This window comes from Syngnathus scovelli, chromosome 6 (genome assembly GCF_024217435.2).
Source record: "Syngnathus scovelli strain Florida chromosome 6, RoL_Ssco_1.2, whole genome shotgun sequence".
Taxonomy (NCBI): domain Eukaryota; kingdom Metazoa; phylum Chordata; class Actinopteri; order Syngnathiformes; family Syngnathidae; genus Syngnathus; species Syngnathus scovelli.
Window position 1 is genome coordinate 9,933,803 of NC_090852.1, and position 21,337 is coordinate 9,955,139.

General features: G+C 38.6%; 1 protein-coding gene across 1 annotated transcript in view; it reads left to right on the forward strand.

Moving 5' to 3' along the window:
• cdh13 (cadherin 13, H-cadherin (heart)) overlaps positions 1–21,337 on the forward strand; it is a 128,431-nt gene that overhangs the window by 78,591 nt on the left and 28,503 nt on the right. The window contains exons 8-10 of the mRNA XM_049722778.1: positions 7,660–7,800; positions 15,597–15,779; positions 15,848–16,101. Coding sequence (XP_049578735.1) covers positions 7,660–7,800; positions 15,597–15,779; positions 15,848–16,101 — 578 coding nt within the window. The remainder of the gene's footprint in view (positions 1–7,659; positions 7,801–15,596; positions 15,780–15,847; positions 16,102–21,337) is intronic.

The window sequence follows — 21,337 nt, forward strand, 5'->3', positions numbered from 1 at the left end:
TGTGTGCATGTGTGCGTGTGTATGTATGTGTCAGAGGATCTTAAATGACAATATTAATAATCATTACTGTAACCTTCAGTATACGACGTTGATCTGTTCCTATGCGACGACGTAAACCAAATTTCGGTGTAAGTTGGAACAGTAATAAAATGAAAGAGTACAGTAATAAAAAAACGGAGGCATAATGAAAGGCAAACCGTTCACAAAAAGGATAACACACGAGAGAGAGAGAGAGAGAGAGAGAGAGAGAGAGAGAGAGAGAGAGAGAGAGAGAGAGAGAGAGACGACGACGCAACAGTGGTGTATTCTTCCGCCGCGCGCACCCACTTGTTCCCGTACGCGTTACGAATCTTACGACGCAAAACCGCATAGGTCAAAAAAAGGTTTTAAATGAGACGTGCGTTGTAGTTGTATAGATTGCAGTGATATAAAACTACTCGAGATCATACTGAGTGGTGTTTTATACATAATATATTTCACTCTAAAGAGAGGTTTTAAAAGAAAAAAAAACATTCAAATTAGTGTCATCATGCGACTGACCTTTAAGGTTTTGATTGGAATTGACGCAGTTTGAATGCACTCCTTGATAGACCTAACTACTCTATTTGAACATAAAGAAATGTTTAACATTATAGGGCCACTACATCTACACACATTTGAATTCCAATATGTAGAACAAAGCCAGCTACTTGGTCCTAAAAATAAAAAAGAGCAATACCGAGAACACGTCAAAGCTTCTTCACAACTGTCGTACGCCAAGCGATAGTTCAGCTGCGATCTAGACAACCCAAAGCCTGAGACACTGACGTACGACAGCTGGTCAAACTTTAGCTTCACTTTCAAAGGAGTGAAGATAGTAAAAGCAACAAAGGGCCATCGTTTTCCTCTCGAATGGATTCAATGAAAGACAGTACAAAAGTGGATTTTTGTCACCCGTGTGACTCGCTCACACGGGAAAGGATGCAACACGGCTGTCTGTCAGCAGAAACATATTGCACTCGACTGAGATGCGCACAGTAAGAGCATCCTACCAAAAGAAATACAATAAGTGACTTTAGTGTCCGTAGGTGTGATTGTGAGTGTGGATGTTTTGTTGTCTATATACCGTAAATTTCAGACTATAAGCCGCAACTTTTTTCGCAAATTTTGAACCCTGAATTACGAGTTTTAGCTGGTGCGATTTATAGTCCGGTGCGGCTTATAGTCCGAAAATTACGGTATGTATATCTTGCGATTGGCTGGCGACCAATTCAGGGTGGACCCTCGTGAGGATAAATGGTTTGGAAGATGAATGAATGAATTTTCTGTCCATTTTCATTTTAAATGAGACCTTAAAACTTTACGCAATCATTTTTTGACTTCCCAGGTCTTATCCAAGGGAGCTAGCCTAATCCTGCTACATATACTACATAGGGACACTGGCGTTTACAGTCCAATTACAATGTGAAACACACACCGGGCCCTGCATGGACAGTATGGCTACTATTTTCTATCAAGGAGGCAGCACCAAGACGTCGAGTTAGACAATTACTGTGTGCACCCCATGCGTACACAGCGGACACATCGTCAAACACAAATTTGCCTCAAGGCCCACTGCTTCGACAACTTCCCCGTGTAATCGAGTATGTGCCTGTTATCAGAAGCAATCGTTGCTCAGTAACCTTACCCTGTACGTCCCAAACTGAGTCCAGCTCTGCTTAATTTGGGGTTTAACATAGTGTGTTTAGACAGTGTAGTTTGGTGGCTTTAAAAGTGACTCTGGATTTTTGATGGCGTGTACAACAGAACCAAAAACCATAAATAAATGTTTAATTTCAACATCATTATACGACATTGTTTGAACACAATTTTATTCATCACCTCAGTGCTATTCATCCAGCACATAGCCATTCGTGGAAAGAGAAAAGCAATTCAGTCCAACTGCAGGTGAGCGAGAGCTCAGGATTTCACGACACTGCATGCTGGCACTCAGGGAAAATGTGGTCGACTTCAGACAAAATACTGCCTCTTCAACCAAAACTGAAACCTGTATTGTGTCACTCTAACATGGTAGGAAAGTGTCGACAGAGTGTTTACATCTTCAGCTCATCTCATCTACAACATTCCTTGGAAATCGTAATGTTCCATCAGACGTAAACTACTACAAGCCCGCGGCCTACAACTGTGGCTCTCGGGGGCTACCTGGTGCCTGTGAGCACCATGTTGGTGACCCCTGAGATGCAGTAAAGAATTGACCTGGTTTTTAACAATACTATGATCCAACTTTGTCTAATCAGGCACTCAGTCGTTTTCTGAAGTATTTCCCCTTTAAGCCCGAAATTACACGTTATTCCGAAGACTCAAACAAAAATATAGTAACCTAAGTAGCATCAACATAAAATTAAATTCAGGATCTATGAAATAATTGTTACAGTAAAACTCATCAAAGCTGTTTATTTATCAACCCGATGGTCCTTTTTTGGCCCCCATTCAAACTGGGAAAAGCTGACAGTGGACATATGCAGGAAAGTGTGTTCTCTTTTTTCCCTTTAGTTTAATTTACAACTCACATGAGAAGGGTACAAATTATTCATTATGTATAGTACCTGAACTGGGACACCCGCTGGGATCAAAAGTAAAAAGAATGTGGAGATCTATATCGGAAACAGCTTTTTATCTTTTTTCATAATTAAAAAAAATACCTATGGAATAATTGGATCTTCGGTTATGTAGCTTTTATTGCACACTTTTTTTTAGACTTGCTGGCTTAAAGCCAAAGGGGAATCTGCAGGATACAATGTTTAAAAAAAAGAATGAAGCTGTTACAGTAAGTGAAGAAAATAAAGAACCCACTTGAGAGTACTTTGAGCATCACTTTGCAGAGGCTGGGGATTGAGGTTTCTCTTCTATGGTTTAAATGGTTGTCTGTTTTTCAGGGCTGCTCTCAAGCTGTCTTTTTTGGAACTGTTGCGTTACTTTTGCACCCCTGGAAATGAAGCATCAAATGAAACACATATTTGTAGAGCCACAGTAGTTACATACATTACACCACACATACACACGCACACTCGGATTGAGGCAGGCATGGGGAGAACATGCAAACTTCACACAGCGAAGCTGGACCAGGAATCGAACCCTGCACCTCTGAACTGTGTGGCGATGTGCTAACCAGTGCTCCACAGTGCCACCCTCCCTGGAAATTGGATCATGATATCATACCTTTACAGCAAGTCGACGTGTTCGCTCCCTCATTATTTTCTCATTGTTTTCTTACCGCACGACTATTCCTCTCTTGCTTCTTCTCACCCCCCTCCTCCTCACAGCTTACTTTCTGTGATCAGCCTTGACTTTGATGAAATCCTTTCAAGGCAGTGTAATAGTCAGAAATGTCATTCGTGGATCAGAAGTCTCTGAAACAAGGCTTGCCATATCATGTGGTGTGCAGCACTTCATTTTTTTCAACTGCTTTGACAAACACAATTGCTTACTCAAAGCAAGGCTTAGAAATGTGTATCACACTTTTTTGTTTTGGGTGAACTGATGATTCGTACATATCTCGCAATGCAGTAGTAATTGAATGAATACTGGTTTGTTCAGATATTAGATGTATCTTTTATGCAGGTTTGTTATGTGAAATCCCATAGGAAGTGAATATTTATCGAAGTAGACAAGTATCTCAATCAACACCTGCCAGTGTTCTTCCTACACAACATTACCACATGCTGTAACTGCACCAACCAGACCAAGAATTGCGAAAGATGTTTTAATTGAGTTGAGACTTGAGAAAGTCTCATTAAGACATAGTCGAGCTCCAGAAGAGACCCCAGGCAGTGTGTTTTGACACCACCGAGGCGTCAAAAATCCCAGGACCCAGCTCTTCTCCAGCTGGAGGGCAAAAGTGTATGGCTGTGTATAGGTATATGTGTGTGTGTGTGTGTGTGTGTTTTTTTTTTTTTTGTGTGTAATCGTGCATTAGATTCATAGGCCTGCAAAGCACCATCTGCTTTCACAGCATTTGGTCAATCAACCACCATGTGTGACAAACTATTGATAGGAACACCTGTTTATTGTCTCAGGCTTTCTCCCAGCTCCCCTGGAGCAGCTGCTTTAATGGTTTAGAAGATACCGCCAGCCATGGGGCTTGAATTGTTTAAAAAAGAAATAGACACATAAGAGCCAAAAAAGTCCATTTGGGTCCCATTTGCCTGCAATGTGAACATAGCCTAAGATGTTTTTGGCATTCTAGTGTTTAATCTGAGCAATTCTGAATAGGGGCATGTCCACAAAAAAAACACAGTTAAAAATAATTCTACTCATTATGAAAGCTGCTGATAGTTTAAGTCGCATTGGTCACGACACCTTGCATCTCTCGTTTACACTTGCTCTGGTTTTTTTAAACATGCAGTATGTATACATTAATTTAGCTTGACCCTGCAATGGAACGGCCTCTAAACACATTTCGGGAGCACATTATTATTTTCTGCAAACCTGAAACCTGCAATTTACCACGTCACAGAATTCATGTGATTCTATGAATAAATTATTGTCAGTTACAAAATAATCTCTATATTTACGATCCTGATTGCCCTCTTTTGCAAACTACATTCATTAATTTCAGAACCACATAGAATGCATGGATCTATCTGAGCTGTCATTGAATGAAAGGCGGGATACTCTGAATTCTTTGCCAGCTACTGACTGCTTCTGTAAAATATAAACTGCATTTGTTATTCATAAATTATAAATTAATATATGATATTAGGAAATAAGTTGAGGGATATAGAACATAAATAAAATTGGCCCAAGGATTGAGCTGTACATATTGTTTTCTGTTTTCAAGATAATCACTAAGCCATGATTATGATTTTTCTCTGTTTTCATAACTTTGCAAATAATTTGATAATTGTGGCCTTTTCAACGTTGATGAAAACCTCAGTTGTTTATTATATAGTACTATCATGGCTTTTAATCGCTGCCATTACAGTTGACCTGTTTCACTTAAAATATGGCTTTCAAAAAAGTGATTTGATCTTTTCACAAAGAGTTTTTCGATTATTTTTGAGAACTGAGGACATTTCCCAAAGGTGCGAATGTGAATTGAATTGGTTGTCTTTATATGCCCTTAATTGATTGCCAAGCAGTCCAGGTTGTACCCTGCCAGCCAGGATAGATCACCCACAGCGCTGAACAGGAAAAGCAATAGAGAATAATGGATGGAGTGTGACACTTTCTTTTATAAGAGATCTGAAAACCAAGCAGAGCTTGGCTGATTACTGGCCTATAAATGTTGTCCAAAAGGTATCCTGGTTTTACATGCCTCAAGAAAAGCTTGACACTATAACTTTTGTTGAAAAATAAAACAAGCAAGACATTTCTGTGATTACTTTGAACATATCATAAAGTGTGTTCAATCGAGGCCAGATTTTTATTTTAAAACAGAGCTCAATATAACACTGAAATTGCACAAGACGTAAAAAATGTAATTTGACAGCATGGCCTTCTGTATTTTTTCCGTCCCTTTTTTTACCCTTGCTCTAAAATGCGCCAAATGCTACAATTGAACATTTACCCGAACTCTAACTTTTAAGTAGAAGTTCAAATGACAAAATTTCAATTAGAAACAGACTATTCTAATGTATTTTAAGTTTAAAAGTAACTTGTTGCAGCTCATACTTGAAATATTTCTGTCTGTATTGTTGCCACACTGGCGCACTGTGCAGAGCATGCATTGGCACTCCAGTTTTGGTGCACTAAATAAGTGAGCGGCACATGTGAGCAATGCTCTGATTTTCTGAATGGTCAGCGTGAACTAGTGCGCAATCGGACAATATTTATGAAGTTACCCACTAGCTTGCTAAAATTGGCAGCAAACATTGGCAACCATTGTCACATTGCATTAGCTCTTCTCTTGGGTGATAGTATCTCAGTTCATGTTGATTGTTTTAGACACCAGGGTGTGTGACTCTGTAGTGCATATTGTAACCGAAGTGTTAGCTCTACCAGAGCCAACCACCTGTTATTTGCTCAGTCCACTCAACATCCTTATCGGGCATGAATTATGGCAAATGAAGGGATTCTTGTGGCTGCAATCGTCTTACTTGACAATTCATTCCTTCACAACATAGGCTGTTATTTTCAAGTTTATGCTCAAGGGCAAGTAGAAATGTAGTTCCAGGAAAAACATGTTTATGCCTTCTAACCCATTTTGTGGTGGAAGGCAGAAAAATAAAACATCACTTTGGATGTAAGCTAAATTTTTCATTTCACCATTAAACAACAGCTAATATTGTACCTTATTACGGTACTATGGGTTTTGAGTTTGTACTGTAGTAAGGGAAATCTATGGTAACATTCAATGAATTCATGTCATACTAAAAAATACATACTTGTCATTGCTGTGTTTTATTGAGTACATTTGGTTTATATGTATGTAAAATCATCCAGTCACACCCATTATGAGCATCTTTGTGTCTATGCCTTGTGTAAAGACAATATACACACTTCTGTTTATACACAAAGTGATGCCTAAGAAAGGAACTACGGTATTTACGGATACAACTACTTCACAGTATCATCATTGGGAGCATTTTGAATAATCTGCCCTTTGCAGAATAACACAGTGGGATGTTTTACTGGCTACTCGGATTACTGCATCAGCACTTTCTGCAGGAGGAGGATATGTCTTTGCAGGATTAGAATGTGGACATTTTTTGGGATGTAATGGATTTCAATGTGTAGTGGGAGGCTATAGTTTATCATTTTTTATTGCCATTTTTACAGTGAGTGTTTTTTTAACTAGTGTTGTGGGGCTGTAATTCAGGGTTGTACAGCATATTGGAAAACCGATGTGAGTCTGTGCCATTTGTGAAATACCAGTCTGTTTTGGATGGTGAGTCTTATCTAACTGTCACTTGCAATGCTTCATTGTGGCAGCTACACATACACACATTATATATATATATATATATATATATATATATATATATATATATATATATATATATATCCCTCATTCTCTCCCTCTCTCATAGGAGCCGAGGTTCTGCATACATGCTTGTACATGAACAACCATTTTTTTTCTTTGAAGAGGTAGGCAGGTGAATTGGAAATTCCTGGTGTGCTCATGTTTCCCTTGAGCTTCAAAATACAATAAGCACCCCAAGGCAGAAAAGAATCTAAGGTCATTATTTTGTACCTGGGATACAGAAATAGCGAAGTAGATAGCCCATTTGCACCTCAATATAAAACTGCTGTATGCTGTTTTCTGTGCTGAAGCAAGCCCTGACGTGCTTTGATAATTTGCTTTATCTTTCTGCGCTGTACTGGGCATTCTGAGGTACCAGGGGAATTTTCTTTGATATGCACACAATTCACCTGACAATTTACTGGACTAAATTTTATACTTGCTATTTATTTATTTATTGGCATGTAGCAGGACTTTGGTGAATTTGACTGAGGTGATGGCAGATCTACTGACGTATGTGGTAGATTCACGCTGGGCATGAAAAAGAACCCACAATTTTGAAGGTTTATGCCTATAGTGCACCATGCCAATGAATTGAAATTCCTTTCTGATGCAGTAAAACATTTTAAGCAGATCATCTCAGTAATATAGTAATATGTGAATCTATGGTATCCTGCACACCCCATTTCTAATTTACCTCACTTTGTGTTTTCCAGACACTGCCAACCACAAGGTATGAGCTTGAGATTGTTGCCAAGGACATGGCAGGAAGTGAAGTGGGCCTAACAGGAACAGCCACAGCAACAATTACCATTACAGACAAGAATGACCATGCCCCTGAATTCACGCATCCGCTGGTGAGAGACACCGATTTTACACCATCTTTCTTTTGCTGTGATTTTTTTCTTCTTTTTTTGTATACTGTGTAGCTTCTTCACAAATAGTGAGGGAATTGTTTTTTTTTTTTACTGCTAAAAAGAAATCAGATTTCTGTAATGAGTTGCCATTCATTTTAGGACACTGATTAACAAGATTGAAACATACTTTGGTTATTCAGTCATCACTTTTTTTAACAAGACACTTCCTGTGTCCAGTAGATACAGCAATTGTTTAAAAAAAGTCTTTATTAACTAGAACGACAAAATGTAAAACTCAATAAAGGTTGGCTAGTGAACTGTAGTTCAAGAAAACTACTGCACGGTCACGCAATAAATTATGTTATTTATGCTATATTTTCCAACCTTAGACCTTTTACATGCCTGTTTACACCAACTCAAAGGTATAGTATCTGAAAGTCCTTGACCTTCTTATATGGAGAAAAAAATAGGTCCTGTGTAAAAGCTCAAGGTAAGGACAACAAGTATCCCAGAGTCTGCAAATAATGTATTTGACAAATTAGAGACATTAATTGGGTGATATGGGTGCACAGGCAAGATAAGGGCATCATATGCAAGAGTGGGAGTAAGCGTGTGTCTCTGGAGGTTTGTTAAGTCAGCAGCGCCTCGAGCTATTTGCAATACAAACCAAATCTGCCTGACGGTCATAAAGTTAAACACATGCGCTCAAATTTATTTATTTATTTATTCATTCATTCAATGCTAAATTTTACTCCTAATAATGCCTATAGTTGATAGCTGCTGCGTTCTGCTGCCTGCACCCCAAGGTGCAGTTGTAACACTGATGTTGTGTGGTTGTTAATGGAAACACCCTCAGATGCAATCTGTTTTTGAGACTTATCACACTTTGGCCAAACCAAGCCTCCCTTGAAGCCCTCCCATGATGCATTGCGGTGTCAGGGGCACTTGTAAGGAGCACGGCTCAGATGTAAAATGTTACAGCTCAGAGGGCTTAGCAGGGCTGTTCAGAGTGCACCATGTCCGTGTCCCAGTTAATGTTCTCATTTCTCACTCGGAAGAGAGACGGTTAACAGCATAGAGGTATAGGCCTTTTAAAAAGCAAGTGTTTGAAGGTGCTACAAGATCCCTATATAAATCCTTCCACAATTCCCGAATGTTTCCAACCTACCTATGAATTATAAATGACTTCTCAAGTGACCACCAACATACAGCGAGTTTATTCACAATTGTGTGTGTGTGCGGGGTGGGGTGCTATGTATTTTTATGTGTGTTATATGTGTGTGTATGTATATATATATATATATACACACACACACACACACACACACACACAGAAGATTTTTTTCTTTCCACACAAGCTTTAACAGTTTAAATTATTCATTACCTTATTCCAGTACTGACTTCCCAGAATTCCTTCTTCAGATGATTATTTTTTTTATCTTATTCAAGACACTGCATTTTCTATTGACCGTATAAATGTTAAAACAAAAATATTCTCCAGCTTATATTTCATGCAGTAGTAAACATGCAAGTAGCAGGAGTCCAAAAAAATACATCCTCCGAGTCTATTGTTGTTTAGTGCATGGCCTCTAGGGTTTGTTGGTTGCCCACACTCACACCACGGGACTTTAGTGGATATTGTTATTCCAATTTTAGCTGAGACTGCTACCAGACCAGCTGCTTATATTCACTCACCTGTTTTCTCCTGCATATGGACCTTTGTAACCTTTATATCTCACACTCAGCTTGTGTTTTCTAATTGTTTTTATATCATCTGTACCTCCACTAGAATATACCGATTGTAAATTTTCTATCTTCCCACTTGACTGCTTATATTCACTCACCTGTCTTTGGACCTTTGTAACTTTTCATCTCACACTAAACTTGTGTTTTTTAATTGTTTTTATATCATCTTTACCTCCACAAGAATATACTGATTGTACATTTTCTATCTTCCTACTTGGCTGGATTTGCACGTTTCGGCTCTCAGTTAATTCCACACAATGTCTCACTGCGTCTATTTCCTGAGCCCCCCAGAACAAGATGGTGATGGGCCTTATCCCTTGTGTCACTCAACCTTAATGACAACCAGACAGATTTGTCTCTCACTCTTGCTCAAACCAATCTTTCTGCCCACAACACCCCAAAATGTTCTCCTCTATGATGACCTGACAGTATGTTTTCCCTGCAATCCATCTGTCCTATGGATAAAGACGTTAGCAGTGATGGATGTAGCGCCATGTTTTGAGCAGTAGGGTGCTGTCAGTGCAGGGCTTTCTTAGGGAATGGCTAAGGGGTTTCACGGATTAGTGTGTGGAGTGATTGCTTCAATCCACACATTGCAGTCCCTCTATGATGTGGAGGCACAGTTGACCAGGAATCGTACAAAAAAAAAAAAAAAAAAAACAGCCGATAGGAAAGGATTTGTAGGCTGTTTATCAGGCAAGGTGAGTTGTATAAAGCGTGACATGTATTGTGTGTGTGGGTCTATGTGTGTGTGTGTGTGTGTGTGTGTACTGTACAATGGGCCAGGACTATTAGTATTAGAATACTCTTGTCTTTCTGCCACTCAAGCTTGGTCGAAGCCGTGATCGAAAACAGGAGTTATTTTCTTTTCTGCCCAGGCATTCATTACTCCATGGGGCTGATTTGTTCTGCTTTTTCAAGGAGCAAAAATAAAAACTGTACATATGCTTGCAAGCTATTAATGGCAAGTGTAGATAGAGGCAAATAACTTTTGAGAAAACCTACACAGTGACAAGCCTTGTTACCGTTGTTTGAGATGAGATAGAACATGTATTGCTGCCTGCTTTTAGCCAATGTAAATCACTTCACTGTGTAGTGTATTTTTATACTTGAGTTTTGACTTAAACTTGTTTTGAAAGCTGTCATGACGAATTTGCTTTGCTGAAAGTCACATTTATCGAAAAGCTTTTTATCTAATAATATATAGAAGTCTTCTGTCTTGAACAATCTCCTTCAATCATATTTAAATGGGGGGGGGGGGAACAAAGGGATACTCGGCAGATAAATTGTGGTACCTCTGTAGGTTACCTGAACACAAGCTTTCTGAGATTCATTTCAGAGGTTTTTCAATTGTCAGAATGCCCTCAAAAGTCTTGATTCTGGAGCTACCGATAATTCAAAATGTGACAATAATGATGTATCAAAGCAGAAATCCTTTTTTAATTATATACAGTTATAATTAATTAAAGGAAAAAGAAGGGATTTAAAGCTAAATGTCAAGAACCAACTTCATACATCCAATCAGGGCCAATTCTAGAATCAAAGGTCTAAGGAAGTGAGCAGATACTAACTCGTGGGCGAATACTTGTTATTCTCTGCACTGTACAATATGGCCTTTTAAGTTTTATGCAGTTGCAAATTATCACGTGAGCAACTTATTTTCTGTACCTCACTAATATGTTTGTTTGCTGCTTCCACAATTGACGTGCATTACCATCTCTTACATACAATTGGTACGAGCAGAAGGGCTGTTTTGTGTACCAAACCACCGCAAGCCGGGTCGGGGTCATCCTCGCTGTGCCTAATCTAATGGCTATCCCTTCCTGATATGAATACAAACAGCTCTCTGCTTCTTCTTCCTCCTTCTGCTGATGTAGATTGCTTTGTTTAAAGATGTGAGTGCTTCACTTTCTGTGGTTGATATACAATCTGGTTGTAAAAGTAAACTCTTTCGTACACACTAATTCAGTGGTCGGAGCTTAAAGAGCCGTATTACTTTAATATTTTATAAGATACACTTTTGTGCCTAGTATACACTTAATATTGCAAGGCATTTTAGTGAGTGAAGAACTATTTATTTTTTTAAGCATTTAATACAGATACATTTCTTTGCCAATGAAATGAAAAGCATGTTGGAATGAATGATGTTGCTTCTCACCTACTTTTTCAGTGATGTGCTAAATGTAAAATGGCCCCACAAGGCTGTACAAGACATATTGATTTTCCTAACAGTTTAGATATACTGAAAAGAAACAAGGTATAGGCACTGTTCACCAAAGAGTCAAGGACTTTTTAATTCGAAATAAAATTTAAGACTAACTTCCAAATATTCCCAATGTGGATGAGTTCATTCTCCCAGCTTCACCTGTTCTGTCCTACTTGTCAAGAAGCTGTAAATCCACTGGCAGATGGTATGAGAGACACTGAACTGGAGGAGAGGAATGGTGTGGAACACATTGCTGAAGTCCGCAAAAGGTCCCTGATTATTCGGGGAGTTCCAGATTGACGTGCGCCCCCATGTTGACTGCACCATCTACCGACCTGTTTGCTCAGTAGGTTAACTGCAGGGGTTGCAGCAGGGTTCCTGTGATGCTCTTCAGGTGGTCCATCATGAAGCGTTCAAAAGACTTTGTGACAACAGATGTCATAGTGACAAGCCTGTGGTCATTAAATTCCAAAATTGCAGGTTTGGACTGGAATGATGGCGGAGCATTTCAAGCTAGAGGGGACTTCACACAGTTGCAATGATTTATCGGCTATATAATGGTGCCTTTTTTGCAGTGCATATTTCTTTGAGCATCATTATATGCTCTCTTTATATTGCTTGACCATTTATATTTTATATATTTTTTTATACCCAGAAAGTATTCACGTGTGATCGTGTCCAAAGCCAATACAACGATTCGGAAGAAAATAAGAAAGAAGAAAGTAACCACTGTGTACAAATTGGCATCAGGTGGAAAACCATGGGAAACAAGTCTAAGACAGCTGTCAGAGGAGATGTGAAGGTTCAATGTAGTTTTTGTGTGGAAAACTTTGTGAACAAACTTCCCGAGGCTACATTTAATGCAAGCCACTCGCAAAGGATACAGTTCAGAGACAGGGCTGAAATATTATGGGACAACATTTTACATACTGATGATGCAGGGTTTAACCTTTACCAAAAAGATGATGCTTCGACGAAAACGTATTTGCTCATGATGCCAAACAAACAAAGCTCATTTGCGAAACAGATTATCATGGCTTGCTTGGATTCTTCTCAGACGGCCTTATTAATCTTCATTGATCAAACAAATAATGGAAACCTAAGCAACTCATCAAGATACAGATATATAGTTTCCGATTTAAAAAAAAACAACTGCAACAGAAACGAATAGGATGATTGGCTATCATGCAGAAAAGTCATGACCCAAAGCACACGGCCAAATATTTCAACAAAGAAAGAAGTTGAAGCTTGGTACAAGAAGGCACGCTCAGTTTGATCATCATCGTCAAAATTCATCTTTTCTTCTCTAACTCAATTTTTTTACTCCACAGCAAAAATAAAGCTTGGCCTGACTGTTCCAATCCTTTTGTTGTAGAGTGTATGGTACTCCTTGAAAGAACATTGTGTTTCTTTCCTCTGGGCATTAACTGACTGAACGGTTTAAGTGCTTTAAACGAGCATTGGATAAATAAAGCAAAAGATAAAGACAAAATCAATGTTTGCTTCTCCCCAGACAAATGGATGGTTTCAGTAGGGTGTAGCTTTAAGAAGGTAATCTGAGAAACAACAATACAGTGGGCTGACTGTATTAGCTACAATACAGAGATGCATTTATCTTGACTTTACTTGTGCTGTTGTTAAGTAGGATCTTTCGTGTTTGAAAGCTTACACTGTAAGCTCTGACGCTATAATGGTGCTGATATACACACGCACACACACATACATATATGGTTTCTGTGTGTCCGTATCTTTTTCAGTTCAGATTGTACTCATTAAAATTTGCTGGCAGACTGCTTGGCTATTTAAGTGATTGAATTCTTCTCTCGCCAAGCATGATCAGTGGGGAGCATTTTGATTGACAGTGTAAAATGAATTTAAACGCGTATATGAAATTAGCGATGAAGGACACGAGTGTTTACTCTACGTGTCAATTCATTCATTTGATTGATGAACTGAAAGCAAGATATGAAGGATGGAGTCTATAATGTAGGTACAATGATGTTTTAAAAAAAGTTGTTTATATCTGTCAATATGGTGATTACCAAGCTCCGTTCAGATCAGTGTCGAACACCAAGGTCAAAGACAGCCATCGGCCACCATTCGGAATATTCAAGAACAATAATCCATTATGTACGTATGCTCCCTGATAAAGCAAAAAAAAAAAAAAAAAAAAAGCCTCAAAACCGGTGTTAACTGATTGTTTATGAGGTCAGGTCATGTACTTTATTGAATTTCTCTGCTTTTCTTTTCTATGGTAACCACAATTTGGTAATTAATATCATTTAAAAAAAAGAACAATGAAAGCTCACATATTTGACTGGAATATCCATTTCGGGTGTACCTAATAACAAGTCCAGTTAGGGTGTGTTACTCTGCTTCTTGCTTCCAAAAGTGCTGCTAACCTAACAAAAATAGTAAAAGCTAAGAGAACATCCCTTGACAAAAACACCCTGAGCAGTGCCAGTGAGACATTTGCTCAATGGATTGTTGAGAGCATACAAACCCTGAGAATTCACCGTGGTGATTAAAACTTAAATGGCACTTTTGGTTTAGACCTCGTGGCTCTCTGAACTTTACGGTTATCAGAAGTGCAGGTTATTCTTGATTCTTCTTCTGCTGTAGCTCTCTGTGACTATTTAATTTTAAATTGGTTTTATTCTAATTTGTTCATGTTTTAAATGTAATCCTTAACCTGAAAATTATACCACTTGGTTTTGATTTGTATTATTTTTGGGACTGATCAAAGCAGTTACCAATGTGCAACACCATATTTATTGAAAATGTTTTCTTTGTGTTTTGTGGGGAGGGGGTAGATAACCAGGCATCTTTTTTTTTTCCCAGTTTAAAATATTCGTTATAAACAGAAACACAATTGCATATCCTGTGGTAACTCATTTATTTCATAAATGCGACACTGATAAAAAAATTAAAAAAAAATACTAATCCCTGCATGATCTGCAAGTTTGCCACGTTTGATTACTAATTACGGGATAAACACTAGGCTGAAATACACAATCTAAAATATGCATTTGTAAATAGCGTACATTGCTGATGAAGGTGGCAGGATTATCACATTTTACTCATGCAGCAGTCTCTTTGTTTGTAGATAAGACTAATTATATTTTAGTCTCAATCTGGAAGTCTTGTACTCATGACTACAAAATTGCAGGGTGCAGGCAATCCTTATCCTCATGTAACTTCAACAAATAATTTGGACTTTTATTGAAGCTATAATCATATTTTTACCCCACAAATGTTTGATTTAGAGTTACCATCATATCTTACAGTACATAAGAATAATTATTTGTTTTCTTCTTCAAATAAAACATGATTCTGGTCAGTAAAGATTTGCATTTAAACATTACGCAGATTTTTCAATAGGAGAATCTGCAGCAGAAAACCCTGATTTTAACATAGTTTACACACACACGCACACACACACACATACACACACACACACACACACACACTAACACACACACACGCACAAACACACACACACTCACTGCTGACTTTAAAGCAATGAGAATTTCACATTCATGCTAGAAAAGTACTGAATTATTTATCTTTAAAATTTATAGACGTACGTACTCCACAAATATATGTAAAGCACAGATCTAAATCGTCCACGAGTAAATATACTTTTTTGTGGCTTATTTAATGGTTTAAAATCTGCTATTTCTTGCACATTTTTCTTATACTTACAGTACAACGCATTACAATACCATTTTTTTCTATATAGTGCATTATTTAAAGAAAATACCAAGTCAAAATTATTAATCCCTTTTTCAATTTTTGCATTTAGCTAGATTCTTACTTATGTTGTTTTTGTCTGTCTCTACAGTTTGAAGCCTATGTATACGAAGGCTCGACTGGTGTGGCTGTCAACCTGACAATAGATGATAGAGATGACCCAGCGACTGGTGCATGGAGAGCTGTCTACTCGATAATAAACGGAGATCCCACACGGAGATTCGAGATCCAGACCAACCCAGACAATAATGAGGGAATGCTTTCAGTTGTCAAGGTATATCAATGCGATATTTGTCTCTTACCATCTAAATGTCCATGCTTTAACAATGTCTTTCCTTAAAGCCTCTAGATTACGAAGGTGCAGCATTCCACAAGATCTTCATTAAAGTGGAGAATGAGGACCCTCTGGTTTCTGATGCTGGTTATGGCCCCAGCTCCACAGCAACTGTCCAAGTCAAAGTTTTAGACATTAATGAAGGACCCGTCTTTTTCCCTGACCCACTCGTTGTCACCAGGATGGAAAACATTCCAGTGGAAAGCTTTGTAGCCTCTCTCAATGCCACAGACCCGGATACATTACAGCTACAGAGTGTCAGGTAAGCTATTCCAGTTATAGTTCTGATACTAAAGAGCAAAGTCATCACTGTTTTTCATCATTGTATATATACAAAAGGTTGCAAAGTAATTTATTATGCTGACTACTTAAGCATAGTGGTTATTGATTTTTAAACCAATAATACTGCGGTATTTGAATGCAAATCAATGATTCCCATTAGACGGCTAGACCATCCTTTGACTTTTTTTTTTTCTTCATGTGTTCTCTTTTTAGCTGCACTTAATTTTACACTGTTACAGACAAAAAAAGTTCTCTCAAGTCTACTAGTGAAGCAGCACAATGCAAAGTACTCTTCAGTGGTTTCATTGGCTTTGTGGCCTAATGTCTGCTTAATGTGATCATCTTTTTCCACCTTGTAGTTACATTACATTTACAAATAGACTTAACTAAACACAGGGGGATGATAATGACCTGAGGAAATAAAACCACTCAATTGTGACTTTACTGCTCAAATAATTGAGGTGAGCGCTGTAAAATGTAGACATTGTCAGTATCAAGTCCCACTTAATGTGGAGGAAGAAAGTTGTTGATGGGACAGTATACATTTTTAGTTGCCACAGAGCAGTTTGTTTTATATTGATTTCAAATTGTGCCCCTTAATAACAGCTTTTCCAGTATAGTTTTTTTCACCTGTGTATGGAGATGGGGTGGAAAGAATATTCAATCATCTCGTACTGTACAGAGTTTTCTATTTTTTTTACTAACAATAAATATTCACAATAGTTTTCACTCAGTGCTCATGGAGTTTTGTTACTCAGCTACACATGAGGTAAATGACTGGGCAACTGGGCAGCGCTAAAAAGGTGTTTCGCTCTTTAACATATGGCTGAACAAAACAATGCAGCAAGCAGATACGATTGTCACAAAATTGTTGGAAAAGATGCTGTCTCCCGCATAGCATGAGGTCAGCACAAATACACATCACACATCTTGGTGCCTCTGCCTCTGTTGCGCAGACTGCCTGATTTTTGTGACATCAGGGTAAATAGATTAATTTACATTGCAGTAGGAATTTGGGAAGTCCTTATTTTGATCTGAGAATATTCAGTTCCACTTGCCTTTTTTTTTATTTTTTTTATGCCACCTAGATCGACCTTAAGGGTTATTTAAAATGTGAAAACAACTTGAATTGTGTCACCTCTGCCATGTAGCGGAAATTCACGCGTAGCCGGATCCTTGTTTAACAAGGTTGTAGGTTTGTTGGAAGAGGATCAGCAGTGTTATCCCTTGGATTGTAATGACAAGGGCAACTCAAACGCTAAACTTCCTGCTCCTGATTTACATCCAAAAGTTGTAACTGTTGCTAGACACTGAGCAAATGTCAGTGGCATGGTGTGATTGAACACCAGCAAGGCAAAACATCATTTCCATATGAATCAGTCAGGCTTCTGGAGGAGTTTATGCACACTGGCATCTTCATATTTGAACTACTTTGCTCCCTCATCTATTGAACACACTTCTTCATTTCACTTCTGAGCAACTTGCTCCTTTTTTTAAAAAAAAAAAAATCACTGCACTCATTGACATTTTGCTTGTACCAGAGATTTTGGCATGCCAGAGCTGTGACCTGTCGACAGTTTGAAGACACTGAAAAAGACACACATGAGAATGGTTGCAAGACGGGAGTGTGTGTGCAGAATCAAAGAACAAAACAGTGGAGTCAGTTTGCTTTTAACTGTGCTGCTGTGTCTGCCTCTGCATAAATGTGCAGGTGCGTGTATGTGCGCGGGGAGGTGTGTGTGTTTGCGTGTATGCACACGTGTGTGTGCGCCTGTGTTGTTTGTGCGTTCGTGCCCTGGGATCTGCAGGTTAAATGCATTTGACACGGAACACAATCCGTCTGAGCCGTGGATCTCAGTCGATGTCATTCATAGGCAAAGCACGCACATCTGGGATTTTCGCGCGTATACATTCCATATACTATACATAGAGTATCTTATTGAAATTAACTTGGCTGATTTATTCTGAAAGATGATCCTTTAACCCACATATGCCTATTTAATAGCTTAAATGTCAGTTTGTTTATTGTCATTATTATTATTATTATTATTATTATTATTATTATTATTATTATTATTATCATTATTACCATCTTAATTATCAATTTTTAAAATCACATCCCTTGCAACAGCTCAACTGTATAAGTGGGTCTCACACGGACATAAACGTGTTGGGGTGAAAGCTGGTCTCCAAGTACATAGCAGTGATTACACTGGCATATTTTACATCAACTGTCTGCGATGATCTACTCCATATGAATGAATGTGCCTGGTCTGTTTAGATCTCCTGCATTGACTCCAGCAAGTCAGTTTCTGATTCCACCCTATAAAGGACTGCGCCTCACACACCGATTTGAAAATGAATGTGTAGCCGCTTTGATGGGCTGTGAAGTCGGCTGTGTTCATGCCCGCAATTTCGCCATGCCCATTTCTAACTGCTCTCAACTGCGAAAATACAAAATGTAGTCTAGTCTGCCCATTCCAAAATTGATTTTCCTCCTAGTTACTCCTACTCTTTTTGAGGGCAATTTTTTTTTGTCACTTTACAGTGTGTGTGTGTGTCTGTGTGTGTGTGCGTGCATGCGTGCGTGCGTGCGTGCGTGCGTGCGTGCGTGCGTGCGTGCGTGCGTGCGTGCGTGCGTGCGTGCGTGCGTGCATGCGTGCGTGCGTGTGTCTGTTTGCGAAAGTTCAAGAAATTAAATAGAATTTATCGTATTTTTTAATTATGAATCATATATAACACGGCTTTAATCATAGTTTCCGCCATTACCGACAATTGCATTATCTGGTAATAATGAATATTCTGTCATGTATAATTATGTGTTCCTTTCACAGAAAATTATTTGATGATGAAAATTTTGATTTCAGTTCCTGAACACGTTCACTAATAATGTGAGTTTTGAAAAATGTTTTGTGTTGCTATTTTTATTTTGTCTGTCACTGTACAGACACTAATTCCCCAAGTATCATCTCCCTCTAATAGTAATTAATCCCACCAGGAATGCGCAGGGGTGTGCTGGACTAAGTTGTCGTATTTTTGCAGACCTTTGCAAGCCGTGGCACTGTGGCACATTTTAAAGAGCTTGTTTTGTGTCGTACATGTGAACACAGCCAACATGTTTCGCCACCAAACGGAGTGCCTCTTCTTATTCCGGTAAAACGTCGCCTGCGAGAGCTGTGCAGATAATAGAATTTGGCATGGAGGAAAAAGACACTGATTTGCTTAAGTCCTGCAGAAGGTCAAGGAGTGTAAAGTACTAAGGAGTTGACTAAGGAGATCACTTATCTGTCAAGTGAGCAGTTTGAGAGCACCTTCATATATGTTCATGAAGTCCATTATCATAACAATGGCAGTGAGGTGACTTCCATGTTGCTAAAGAAAAATAAAACGGCACAGTTATAAATGAAAAATATGTCTTTGTTGTTTACTCTTCTACGTCACCTACGTCAGACTCATCGTCAGTTGCAGTTCCAATTATTCCAGCCTTTCTGAATCCTGACACTCATGCCTAGACCGCCCTCTTGCGGTTTACTGTGAAAATAACATGTAAAATGATATAACAATGTGTTAACAATTTCACAAATAAGTCGCTCCTGAGTATAAGTCGCACCCCAGGCCAAACTATGAAAAAAACTGCAACTTATCGTCCGGAAAATACAGTATTTAATCTAGTAATACATAATTGACCTCATTTTAACTTTTTTTCTGCTCTGAAGCATTTGTCCCGGTGACCCAATTGTGGCTTCTTTTGGTGTTCTCTATCCCAAGTTGTTTATGTTGTTTTCCTAACCTTCCTTTGAAAAATGAGAACATCTCAAGAATCTAGGTCATACATTATTCAGCAGCTCCCCTTCCATTTTTGGTTTTCACTGTGGCCATATGCAAAGTAAAAGACACGGGATTTAAAAGAAGAGAATAGTGGAACCTTAGATGTAAGGCTTGAAGACTCTCAGGGTAGCTTCAAAGAGCCGCGGGTGAGGTAAGAGAATAGGACAGGCACTGATTCACTGCGCTGCAAGGACAAGGCTTGTTGTGTGATACATCAACATTATGAATTACTGGCCAAAGGCTGACCTAGAATGGTCAGACAGTATCTACCTGTTCTGTCTCAACTGTCTTAATTTGTTACAAAGTTAATGACAAAGATGTTGTAGTCGGCTAACTGAATGGGATGGGATGCAGGGTTCTATGTTTAACTTTCTCAGTTGGTGGCCCAATACAAATTGTGGTGGCCGCTGGCGTTGGGCCTATTCTTCTCATGTCACAGTTGTTTGTATATTTACCTCTGTGTCCAGACTAGATAATCCAAAAAAAAAAATCCAAAGCAATAAAATGAAACACAAATAATCTAATTTCCATAAATTGTCCCAACCAAGAGAGAGAGAGAGAGAGAGAGAGAGAGTGAAGCAGTTGATAGTTTAGGGTCACACCAAAACTGGCTCCACAGTATTAACAACAGTGTCTTAGCTCATATATGTATGCTGTTGCATTGACCCAGCTTCCCACCCAGATCTTCTACAGTACATAAATGCAACTCAAATAGAAGTTAATCACATCAGTGAGTTTTCAATTCAATTTATTTTTATTTGATTGATTCCAGTCCAGTCAGTAAATATCCCGATCACTAGTGGGGAACTGTAAGGTGTGAATAATTCCTTTTATTTGGCAATTTTTTTTAAGTGACTAATTGTATGCATATGATGAATTATAACTATAATTATGTTATGATGGGAACTTGATGCTCTGTATTTTTAGAAAACATTTTGAATAAATGAATGTTGCCAGATGCTCTCAAAGAACGTAATTTGTAAATGTCAGCCATCCATCTTGATCACTCAAATGTATCACTTTCTTCATTGGGATAAACACCACTGAATGCAGAGCAATCAATTAAAATCACACTGCTTTGTATTCAAAACAACATGCTCCTTGCATACAAATCGGGAACCCACTGAATTTGGTGCCGTGAGAAATGGCAACAATGAGTTGGATGTCAACTTTTTGAGTGCAGCACTCAACCAAAGCTGGGGAAGGCTCAGAAGGTAGCACTTAAGAAGCAGCTTTCAAATTGCAGGCTGGGGGGAAAAAAGTAGAAGAAAATATTTTTTTTAACAACCTCAATTCAAGTGTGATGCCCCCTTGTCTTCCCTTCCTTCTTGATCCGTCTCATCATCACACTCCCTGCTTCTTCTCCATCACTTTTCTCTTCCTCACGC